We start from the raw sequence: 12,853 nt of genomic DNA on the forward strand, positions 1-12,853 counted from the left end.
TACTTTGCTACTTTTACATTATGTTCCAACTCAACAAAGCATGAATAACCCAAGGCTGCAAATAGCTTAATGTTTAATAGCCATAATATTTTATTTTGAAGCAGTTTAGCTATGGCTTTTTTCTATATAATACTATGTTCCCTGGTCTTTATAACTAAGCACCCAGACATGACCATTTTCTCAATTATTGTATTTATTGTAATTATTTATTTTTGTTGTAGTTGTTCAGAGTGGGTTCCCTATTCTAATAATATTTTTCCTCGATCACAGCAAACAGAACATAGTCATGGATTTGGCCATTTTATTCGTAACACATTGCATGTACATTATTGCACCAATGGCACCTCCTGCTCTTAGAATAACTCAGAATAGCTATAGAAGCTCAGTCGCCATCCCCTCGATTGTGATAAAATATGATATTGCAGTCAATACTGCATAGCCTTGCAAACCTGACCTTCAGTTTTCCATTACAGTTAAAAAGTTTTCAATTTTCTATCTGAAATAAATTCCTTCCTTTGCTTTTACTGTGCTCAAAACCATAAACACTCACCTAGCCACCAAGTTGACGTACAATGAAACAAGGTCTTGAATGTAGCCTTGGACTGTTGTTAGTTACTTAACACAGAGCACTGTAGGAGCTTTCTGTCTGTAATTGACTCTGACTTAATGGATCACGCCTGTCAGCTGACACGGAGCCCTTTGTTGGATGTGACATTTGGTTTTTGAGTTAAATGAGCTCGCCTAAGGGCAGGTATGTGATTGCTCAACAGGCTATAGAGGGATCTCCAGCCTTTTGAAGATCAGAGAGATGCTAAGTCTCTTTTAACATGTCGAGCATTTGCTCTGTCCAAATCATTGTGTGCTGCAGCTCACCTGCTGGGATTTGATGTGATGGTTGAGGCTTTAGATTCAGCCTAGGCTTTTCCATTATCCAAGCTATAGTGGGTTTACTTTAACATTGTTGTTTCACAGGTGAACAGGTCTTTGTCCTCTTATATTTCATCATTGGATCAGTAGTCAGTGTTGGGAAAGTTACTTTCAAAATGTAATACATATTAGTAGTTACTGTCATTTAAAAGTAATTAGTTACATTACAATATTACTGTCTCTGAATTGTAATGTGTTACAGTTACTTTTGGGATACTTTCACAAAAATAACTGCAGAAGTATGACTAGCATTCTAAAATGCTAAAATATAGTTTATTGCAGCTGATTACATATCCAGTGGAGGGTGATGGGGTATAGCATAATTACTGTATAGGCTACTAACAACTTAATATAATAGGCACAGTGAAGGCTCATGGCGCAATACAATAAGTAACAATGACCGTCAGAATCACAAAAGCAGACATAGTTAAAGTCTGGTAAGTTATGATAAAGATATCGTAAATATTTAAAATCTAGGCCTATTCATATGAAACACAATAGAAATAATAGAAACAACTATGATGTGACCTATAGCCTTATGACATGACAAGACGCACAATCTCTTTCTTTTTGTTTCCATTCTTTTATTCTCTTTTAATTAAAGCTCACAGCACAAAGCTGGCATGCACTGGGATTGGTAACCTTTTAAATGTTGCATGTTAATTTACAATATCTGTCGGCTTTTTTAGTGCGCTGTTTTTTACTGCTGCTTACATGGTGACCAGTAAAATTGTAACACTATTTTATATGAGCGCCCAATACAAACCAGTCACTCGATAACATGACTGCCAGTTAAAATGTTACACTATGCCCTGACATTTAAGAGCAGGAATCTGATCTGTATGAGCCTCAGTCTCAGCCAATACTGACTTTGTGTTGCTGTTTGTAATAATAACACGTTAGATAGCCGCATGACCCAGTGACCACACTGTATGGTGTGGTACCACTCTCTATGACAACGTTAGCTTACCTTGTCAAGTACTACGGCAGAGAAACTTAATTTCTGCTGCTTTCTCTGACTCTTTTCCACACTTTCGTCCTCTGCTCTCTTTCTCTTCGCCACACCTGCATCTCTCTCTGTCAACTTGGTGTTAGCATGGCACCGGTCCAGGTGTTTCTTCAAGTTACTGGTGCTGTTTTTCACATCTCATGTTAAAATGTGTTGTAATGCGCGTTACTGAGATTTCTAACGGGTATAATATTACCGAAATGTTATTAGTAATGCGTTACATTACTGCGTTACAGCAAAAAGTAATACACTACTGTAATTGTGTTGTAACGTGTTACTCCCAACGCTGTCAGTCATTGACAAACAAAAGCTCCTGAATGCAAATCATGTGCCATGCTTACATTTGTAACGGTCTTTTTCTTTAGAATGATGGAAAAGTAGAGTGACCCCCATCATTTACTTTAACTTTTTACAGTTATATATACATAGGTATCTATATGGGCATCTATAAACTCAGAATTATAATGTGCATATAATTCTACCATGACATGTCTCAAAACCATGCATCTAGCTTCCAGGGTGAAAGGGCTTTGTTATCACATTGTTGTTGTTTTTTTGCTGTGTACTACAGATTGAGAACATTAGCTAACTTTAGAACACCGCACTTATTCCAGTTTACTGTGTCATTGCACTCTGAAATGAAAGCATAGAACAAATAAGTATTTTGAGTTGAAAAAGAAATCATGGAATCAATGTATAGACCAAAATGTATTCTAAACTTTTGACTCATCAAAGTACAGTGTTCCAACACTGCTTTTATGCAGACAGAGGGGGTTGTAAGTAATCAAGAAAAGTTGGAACACCTGTAGGAATTAGTAGCACCAGCTTTCACAGCTGATTCAACCTTCATTGCTGTAAAAAAGCTTTAAATTGTCAACCCACTTCGTGTTCCCTGAAATGTAATTCTGAAATGTACAATATTTTTCAATTTTAGGTAATCAAACCTTTTTTTATCCTCTGGCTGTGCAGTACTTACCTTTGTACCATTTCAAGCTATTCATTGGACTTGCATGACTTGAATTGCAAAAAATAACTGGAAAAATGAGGGTGTTCTAAAACTTTTGATCGGTAGTATATTTTTGCTAATAAATCTTGCCACGGTTCCCTTGCATACAGTAAACATCTTATGTATAAACTTAATAAAGAAGAGATGAAATCTTGCACAATTGGACTTCCTTTATTTTCCACAAAGGCATCTGTATAAAATAAAAAGTTTGTCAAAATGTACAATTAATTCTTTTTTGAATAAAATAACACCAATGAATTCAACTCAAAATGAAAAAAAAATCTCAGGCTCTAACTATAGCTACAATTATGAACTCTAAAACAGTGCCGTGCCAAATTTGGGGAACAACATAATAGGTAGAAACCCCAACCTGAACTTAATCAAATGTCTGGGCGTTGATCAGAACATATGGATTATGTTCAATGTGCGTTCATAAACAGTTTATGAAGAGACCAATAAACGGAAATGAAAAGATAATCCCAAATAATTATTTACTCAGTAACAGTTGGGTGTAAAAATGTAACCAATTACTTTACTACGAGTTCAGTGCAAGTAAATTTACTGTTTCAGAAATATAGTCAAAAAAGTACAAGTACCCATAAAATAACAATTACAGTTACTCTGGCTGTAGGTTGGTCTGGAGTGATTTCAAAAAACAGCCTCAATTGTAGACAAAACAAACCTGAGAATTGAGTTTTCCTTTGCCTTTCTTACTGATCACCGTAGGACCTTTTACGGCGGTCTTACGGTGTGAGCGTTTACGGTAAGCCGGTCCGTGGCACTGCTTCAACTGTGCGATACCCTCACGAGGAGCGACCCTATGATTGCTGATCGGGAGCTGGTCGTGAGGTGTTAAACACTTCTCGTTACCCCATGTATACTACATGATGCACGACACACAATCTAGCAGAGACTCGCACGATCCCACAAAATAGTCGCACGAGTTGAAAATTGGCTCAAAATGGGCCAAAAATCGCACAGTGTATGTCTGCCTTAACAGTCCAGAACAATGTGTGTTGGTGTGTGTATTTTTCAATGATGCTCAGATTTGTAGAATATTGTTTGAGTCCTTTACAAGACTGTCTCTGCTCTAGCTGCTGTATCACCAGGTGCAAAATAAAGACTGTCAGCATTAATAGGCAGCTGCTTGATAGTATTCAGGATTACTGTCGGCCCACTTCACCACAGGCAGCCAGGCACTGTGTTGGATGCTTCAAACACACACATGTGTAAAAGCAATTATCAAACAACACACATACACCAATAGTAACACATCAGCTTTGCAAGGTGCTGAAAATCTAGTGAGTTTAGTTCAAGTAGAGGAATAATATCTTGTCTAAGGACACAAAGAGCGAAAGCAAAGTCAGTGTCAACAGACTGTTGTTTTGACTGCATTCTGATTGGTTTAATCAGAATCATCCTTTACTTATGAGCAATTAATCACGTGGGGATATTTTTTTTTTTACAAACTGATAGAATATAAGTTAAAAAGTGGTGGTTTTACTTTATCAGTCTGTTTGAAACAGGGGTGGCAAACTATTTTAGTTCAGGGGCCAAATACAGACCAGTTTGAGCTTAAGTGGGCCACAGATTTTAGGTGGAAAAAGAGGAAATTCCACATTAAAGTGCCCTGGTTTGCACTTCCACATATAAATGATAAAGTATTTAAGTATATCAGTCCCGGCAGGATCTTCACTTACATTTCCCTGTTTTGGGGAATTTGGGAAAATTTACTGGAATTATTTGAGAAAAATGTGCCAGATTTCTGTCAACAATTTGAGATTTTAAAAAATGACTGCCATGGTATGATATAAGAACTGGAAAACTGAGCTAGGCAAATATTGTGGATTTGAATTGAATTTTTGTAATTGAAGGGGTTGAGATATCTACAATTGAATTAGTTGGTAATTTACAAAATGTCTCATGTTTTTCTATCGTTTTTATTTTCTTGAGGAAGGTAAAATTTGATGTTTTAAAAGACCAGATTTGGCCTTGAGTTTGACACATGTGGTTTAAACAATTATTAATATGTTGTTGGCATCCTGATTTATTATTACTTCACTGCCTATATTGTGTGGTGTGATGTAATCACTGTGTTGTAAAAGTTATTTTCTATGGCATCCTGTTCCTTAATAAGACACATTATAATGTGTTGATGAGGCAGAAAATGTTTGACATTCACAGACACTGACTTAACTAAACACGTAGTCTTGAATACACAATCAGCACAACATTCACTATAATGGTCCATTCCTGACTTGGCCCCCAAATGCCTAATCAAAGTGATTTAGTGCACTGACAACATCATTACAGAACCCTCAGTACCAAAGAGGCCATTAAAAGTTTGAGTTTGGTTAATGTTGCAGGCCCATCGTACCAGTGTTGTTAATGTAAGGACAGTGCCCTGACTTTGACTAGATTAAACTCAATTTATGATCCTATTTTTGTTGACATCTTTTCTGCAGCACTCGTGTTAATACTCGATAGTTTATTTAATGAGATTACTAAAAAAAAAAAAAAATGTAGGATTAACAAAGGGCTCCCTGATTGTTCAATCAAACCACCATTGTGAGTAATAAAGTAGAACTTAGTTTTAGTTTGGTCATTAAAATTAAGGAGTTTGGGATAGTTGCAGTGCTGTGTCAGAAGAAATAAAATGGATTTAGTTTTGGTCAATTTCATTTAGATAATTTAGACTCAGTTTTAGCTGCAAAAACTGCTAAATTATATCTTTTTTTCCAATTAACAAGCAGCAAGAAATCTAAAATTCTATTGAATTATTAATGGACAATGAATGTAGGACTGTAGTTGTCAGAATGCTTTATACCCAAAGACCCTATATCCCAAAGTGGGGTACAGGTACCCCCAGGGGTATGCAAATTGGGTACATGAATAAAGAATAAAAATTGGAAACTCGAATATAAATAAACCAGCAGTCAGGAGCCTCCATGCATTGCCACAAATTACACATTAGTTGACTACCCATGGTTCCAGATTATTATTCTTTTTATTTATAATTGTGTATTGTTCCTCAACAGGATAGGTATAATTCAGAGACAAATTTCACTGTAAGGCTACATTGTATGTGACATTACATCAGTGATTCCCAACTTTTTTTTCTAGAATTAGCTTTTGATATTGTTTGTTGTTTAGGATTAGTGCACAATGTGATGTACCAGCTGAAATGTTTTTATATCCTGCATTTTATTTAAACTGGTTTTATATTTCAAAAAGGAAAAAACAAAGTACAGTTGTTTAAGGCTGTCTGTGTGTGTGGTGTCATAATTTAAACAAGAATAATAATTAAAACATTTTAAAACAAATTTTTTTAATCTGTATTTTTTTTTTTATTGTTACAAAGTAGACTTCTCAGGGGACCCTATTTGAAATCCAGGTGACAACACATGGGGACACAACCCCAAGGTTGAAAAACATTTGAATGTTTTTTAAGTGTGCAGGAGTAGGGGGCACATGGCTTCAGGTTAAATGTCTCAACCATACCTGTCAAGTTTTAGATTGGAAAATATGGGAAATTTTCTGGCACCCACTACGAGCCGTCCCACCCGCCCAACTAAGCTCCAGTATCTCTTATATTTTAATATAGGTGTACAAGAAATCTAAAATGACCACTTGTCAACCACTTACTAAAAATAGAATCTGGTAGGTCGACCTTTATTATTATTGAAATGCTGTGAACATTCCTACTAGGGCTGAGCAATATGGACCAAAACTCATATCTCAATATATTTTCTCAAATAGGTGTTATATACGATATAAATCTCGATAATTTTATCAAATAAAATGGGTTAAATTTGCTGATGCAAAATGCTACACAGGGACATTTATTAACAAACAGATGCACAATATGTGTCACTCAGAAATCCATCTAACTGAGCTTTACATGCTGTTCTGAGACGTAAAAGCAGCGACTCCTAAAACTAGTATTTTGATACATAATAAGCTATAATATATATATTGATATATTAAATATTATAGTTTTCTATATCGTTAAAATAGAAAACTCGATACATCTTTAATCTCGATATATCCCCCAGCTCTAATTATACATATACTTATACTACAGCCTAAATAAAAACATAAATGTGTATATGAAGCACATGTGTTTATTTAATATACTTACAGTTTATATACAAGTCAACTAGTTGCATATTTACTGTTAATTTCACATTGCTTGTCTTTAAGTTAGATATTAACATTTTATTTTTATTATAAATTTTATTATAATTTCTCATGCTCACTCAGGTGGTTCTCTGGTATTCACTAATGACTTATTAGACACATTTATTACAGACTTTACGTCTTTAACACATTTTGAAAGCAGTGTATTTTTGTGGCGCTTGTGATTGGCTGATTTTTCATGCTGACCTACGTCGTTCCTTACGCTGTGGGAGACGCTAAAATCTCAGTTACTAATCTAACGGAACGTGTAAAGGTGTCCCATCCTGCTGCTCTTTAGGAAGGTAAACAGTCTGTCACATTTCACAACGTATTTACACAATTTCTTAGTTTTTTTCGCCAGAACGTCTTCATTCATCATCTCTCTTCTGAGTTGTTTCCGGGTTTGTTGCCGCTGTCGGCACTAATCTCTCGAGAACTGCCACTCAGGCCATTTCAGGTGGTAATTCTCGCGTTCAATTTACTAAGGCATCTCTTAATTATTATTATATAAAATACGGGATGTTTACGGGAAAATACTAATACAGGAAGATGGCGGGAAAGAGGGGTAAAATACGGGGGTTTCCCGGCCAAAACGGGATACTTGACAGGTATGGTCTGAAGGGGTATCAGACTGAGAATAGTTTGGGAACCACTGCTTTATACCAATATTTATATTTGTTGAAGCTGTTTCCCAAAGTGTTTTAGAATAAAACAAATTAATAAATCAGATAAATCTGACAAAAGTTTGAAAATAGATAATCAATAGTAGATGATACAGTGAAGTCAGGGACAGTATAAAAAAACTGTGGGCAACCAAAATTTGAATTTTAAAGTATTGCATGTCAAGAAAACTTCTGGAATTTCAACACGTTGCTATCCATGTGTACAGCTGTAGTCACAGGCAAGTCGACATGAAATAATGATGCAATACTCTTGCAAACCAAATCAAGCGTAAATGGTGCCCCTGCTGGTATAGAGTTTCACTACGCAATCAGATGTAATGAGATCAGAATGGTAACTATCTGGCATCGACTTTACATCACAACGGAGAAGCCAATTGGAAGAGCAAAGGCTCACTGGGAGACTGTATAGTTCCTTTATTAACCATATGGAGGGGCTTTCATTAGGAACAGTGATGGCAATTACAGCTAAATGTGACACCGGGGTGCACATTAGCAATGTTTCCAGTCTGCCCTGTCTGATTCATACCTCCTGTCTTTTAGAACTGGTTGGACCCCTCAAAAGAGATCAAGAAGCAGATGCGAAGTAAGTTTATTTTCCAACTGGATGAAGTCAACTGAGAAATTGAATGTGTCAAATAAAATAATGTTAAATTAGTTTGCCACTGAAGTGAAGCCGGTTTGACTTATTTTCAGCAGCGTTCTCTCATCAGCCTCTGTACCATATTGCTGAACAAGTTAAAGATCTTGCCCTTGTGTTGGTCTTTCTTCAGACTCTTCTTGGCATTTTGCCTTTGCAGCCAAGTTCTACCCTCCAGACCCCTCCCAGCTCATGGAGGATATTACCAGGTAACACACACACACGCACACATGCCTCCAACGCCCTTGGCTGTGAAGGCAATTTGCTGAATCACGAGAAATATTTCCCACACTATCGGCTCTACAATAAACTGTTCCTCTTCCATTCTCCAAATGAGGTTGTGTAATAGTCATGTAATAATTCTCTTTGCATATTTGCCTGAATGACAAAGCTTCCATTTCTCTCCACTCTTTTGAAGGATTAGCTCTGGAATGCCGTTAACTGCAGTGGATTATGTGCACTGAATACTTGTCAGAGCTTGAATTGGCTGACGCTTGTTTAACTGCCAACCCTCCTTCTACTGTCTTTCTCTCTTTTTTTTTGCCTCATATGACAGATACTACCTGTGTCTTCAGCTGAGGGATGACATATTGTCAGGCCGACTCCCATGCTCTTTCGTCACTCACGCCCTTCTGGGTTCCTACACTGTTCAAGCTGAGATAGGAGACTATGACCTTGACGATCATGGCCCTGACTACATTAGCGATTTCCACTTTGCACCTAATCAGACCCGTGAGCTGGAGGAGCGGGTGATGGAGCTCCATCGAACATACAAGTATGCCAACACAGCTTATTATATTTAAAATTTAAGATGATGGGAATTTCTTAGAATGCATTTAGCTCGACACTAATGTGCCATCCCTTCAGTAGAAGCCTTACCTTCAACTGTGTAATTATTTGTAGGATTTAGGGTAAACAGTGAGCTCAAACCTCACCCCACAGCTAATATATCAAACTTATTGCATACGTGGGACATAATTAGAGTGTACATTTGTATTAATAATAATCCTTTAGTGAGACCATTCTACTGCTGTACTGTGTGAAAACGCTAGGTCAGACAAAGGCAACTGGTGGCCCGGGGGCCACATGCGGCCCTCCGTTTAATTTTGTATGGCCCCCAAAACTAAATTGTAATTCATGAGTTTGGAAGTCATATGAAGCCCAACATAACACACAAAACACCAGAAACACGGAAAACGACAGCAAATTGCACAAAATGTCAACAAAAGTACACAAAATGATAACAAAGACACACTAAACAACCACTTAAACACAAAGGGGGTATGTTACGAATCTAGATGACCTTTTAACAAGCTAACTTCCGGGATTAAATCAGTGTATGCTGGACTACGAAGCTCGCTAACGTCTTACGGTGCTAAATCACCATGGAAACTTATGTTGAACGACTAGCCTGCTCGCGAGCAGGTGTTTCCTGGCTAGGATCTTAGCAAGTGCTAAAGTCCCGCCTCCTGACCAATCAGACCTCTTAGAAAGCGAGGCGTCCAATAAAAGGTGATGTGTGAACACGTCACTGTGTGGATCTGATCTGACAGCTGACGATAGAGAATATTTAGACATTGATGCAATCCTTTCATTTACCAATGAAATCCTTTAGGAAACATAGAGATTTATATCTGATGGACTGATTGAGTGAAATCAATAAAATAAGTCAGCTGATAAAGCTTGCGTGTATCGGGCACTTTCACATCGATGAATGAATGAATGAATTCATTCATTCATTCATTCATCCCAGGATATAATTATCTAGATTCGTAGCATAATGACTGAAAAACTACAACATATACAAGAGGACTTCAAAGAAACATGCATATTAAATTGCACAAAATGACAAAATACATCACAGAATGAGAATAACACAAAAAATCAATCAAAAACACACATAATGACTCGAAAAACACACAAAAAGCCAAAAGGAAAATTGCCATATTATAAGACAAAAAACACCAAGAAAACCCACAAAAAAGGACTATAAGGACAAAACACTTTTGTTCTTTCCTGTATTAATGCTCAAATTGGTCTTTTTTTTAATTACTAACATGAATGTTAATAATGTGGCACTCTGAGCCGACACAATCACATTTTGGCCCCCGCTCTCATAGAAGTTGCCTATCCTTGCGCTAGCTGAAGCTGGTCACTGATGTGATTCTAATTTTCCCTCCAGAGGGATGACGCCAGCAGAGGCTGAAATTAACTTCCTAGAGAATGCAAAGAAATTGTCCATGTACGGAGTAGACCTGCATCACGCCAAGGTTTGTTTCAGTTTGAGCTACTTTGATTTTCAACATGGTAGCTTTTCTAATCCATCATAAACGTGTGTGTTTCGGCTGCAGGATTCTGAAGGGATTGAAATCATGCTGGGAGTGTGTGCCAATGGTCTGCTGATCTACAGGGACAGGCTGAGGATCAATCGCTTTGCTTGGCCCAAGATCCTGAAGATTTCATACAAGAGAAGCAACTTCTACATCAAGATAAGACCCGGAGAGGTAATAAATGTGATGGAATCACATGTTCAGATATATTTTAGTAGAAAATATTTAAGTTGTATCTGTTAGGCTAAAGGCAAAGCTTTACAATAAAGCAATGGGAGTGGGACACATATTAAAAAAATAAATAAATAAAACATCCTTATAAACTGAGTACTCACAGGTAATGTTGTTTTTATTGCATTTTAAGAAGCTCAGGTACAAACATTAAAACGTAGCCCCCTATTATTTTTATAGTTAGAGATTTGTGTGTTTGTATCCATGTATATGTGATTATTTATGCTTACATACCTTAGCTTTCAGCAGGATATTAGATCAAACAGTAAGCACACTGTTTTAATGTTTTTCTGTTTAGTTACAAATGGATGGACATATTCAGACAGAGAGAGTAAGTCTACATGGTGGAGGTGAAGGAAATGAGAAAAGGGAAACAGAGCAAAGATTGGACACATTTTAATCTCCTGCACAGTTCCAGAGCAGAGTGTAGACTGAGCCATCTAAACATTTCATATCCCAAATGCTCCACAACAACACATGAAATCAGTCCGTCCATCAGTGATATTAACTGGCCTGTTTTTATCGTTTATCAGAACCAAAATTTACTACTGGTTCTGATTCTGTAGGATAACAGGACGTTCAGCTTTTTAAAATATTAACTCTTGTAAGTGCTTCAAAAGCGTTCATTAAATTTGGTTTTCAGATATTCATTTTATAACAAAGCTTCATGTTCTAGAACAGACATTTAGTTTTGCTGCTTCTATTCATTTTCATTTGAATTTAAAGTAATGACTTACATTCCTCCATTTTCTTCCATCTGTGAGCTGGGAAAAAAAATAATATTTTAAAAAAGGGAGCGCCTAACATTAGTCCTGGGTGCTTCCGTGACCCTCAGACCAAAAATGTGCACCCCTGCTCATAATGTAGGTAGTGTTCAATAATATAATGAAGATATTTTGAAGTTCAGCATTTTTGTTGCCAGCTCAGTCTTCCATTATTGATTTGTTTGTAAAGACTCTAATTTGTTTATTATAGCTTTCACAAGGTCTTTTATTTAAACACTTTTTTAAAATATGGCATTGAAAACATTGTCGTTGCATTTTCATTCGATCAATATTTAATCTTCCATTTCTAAAAATCTATTAACTACGGATCAAATTGCTTTTCCATTGAAACAGAAAATTATGTTATTTTCAAATGCAGTGGAACGGACTGGTCTGTCAGCCAGTCTTATTTTTGACAGCAAATTTTGATTTAGGTTTAGTCATAGTCTTTTGAAAAAAATGCAACTTAGTTTTAGTCAAAAGTGTTTGTCATCAGGACTATTTAAGCTGCAGTCTAGTTTTCGTCGTTTACATGACATAAACATTTTAGTCGACTAAATCTGTTACAGGTAGTTAACAAAACATACAGGATAAGAGTTAAAGCTGCAGTATGTATGTTTATTTTGGCGTCATTTTAGGCAAAAATCCATACTCAGCTTTGAGCGGAAGTCAATGCGCGTTCACATACCATCGATAGTAAAAGTGTAATGGCAGATGTTCCAGCAGAAATCCCCATCGCGCCGTTAGGCACAACGGTTACACAGCAAAGAAAGCGGAAAAAGGAAAACCAGTGTGGAGAAGCAACAGAATAAAGTCACAAACGTGTTTGGGTCGAACAGACTCCGCAGAGCTCCCTCTGACTCAGTATGTGGGGCGTGCATACCACAGACTGAGTGAGTAAGAGAGTGATAAGCAGACAAGACAAATTACTTGTAAAACTAAGAGAAACATATCCAAGATGGAGAGAACATGCGCAATTCATTTAGGGCTCTATTCACGTAAGTCAGAAAAGCTGCACGCTATTCTTCCCCTCCCCTATTCGCGCCTCCATCCCGGTTACCACTCTGGGTGGAGCGGCCCTGAAATG

General features: G+C 36.9%; 1 protein-coding gene across 10 annotated transcripts in view; it reads left to right on the forward strand.

Moving 5' to 3' along the window:
* LOC114462798 (band 4.1-like protein 1) overlaps nucleotides 1–12,853 on the forward strand; it is a 131,622-nt gene that overhangs the window by 79,470 nt on the left and 39,299 nt on the right. For all 10 annotated transcript variants that reach the window (XM_028445797.1, XM_028445802.1, XM_028445803.1 and 7 more), the window contains exons 5-9: nucleotides 8,345–8,387; nucleotides 8,575–8,650; nucleotides 8,998–9,216; nucleotides 10,624–10,711; nucleotides 10,793–10,945. In XM_028445797.1, coding sequence (XP_028301598.1) covers nucleotides 8,345–8,387; nucleotides 8,575–8,650; nucleotides 8,998–9,216; nucleotides 10,624–10,711; nucleotides 10,793–10,945 — 579 coding nt within the window. The remainder of the gene's footprint in view (nucleotides 1–8,344; nucleotides 8,388–8,574; nucleotides 8,651–8,997; nucleotides 9,217–10,623; nucleotides 10,712–10,792; nucleotides 10,946–12,853) is intronic.

The sequence above is a fragment of the Gouania willdenowi genome, chromosome 5, assembly GCF_900634775.1.
Source record: "Gouania willdenowi chromosome 5, fGouWil2.1, whole genome shotgun sequence".
Classification (NCBI taxonomy): Eukaryota; Metazoa; Chordata; class Actinopteri; order Blenniiformes; family Gobiesocidae; genus Gouania; species Gouania willdenowi.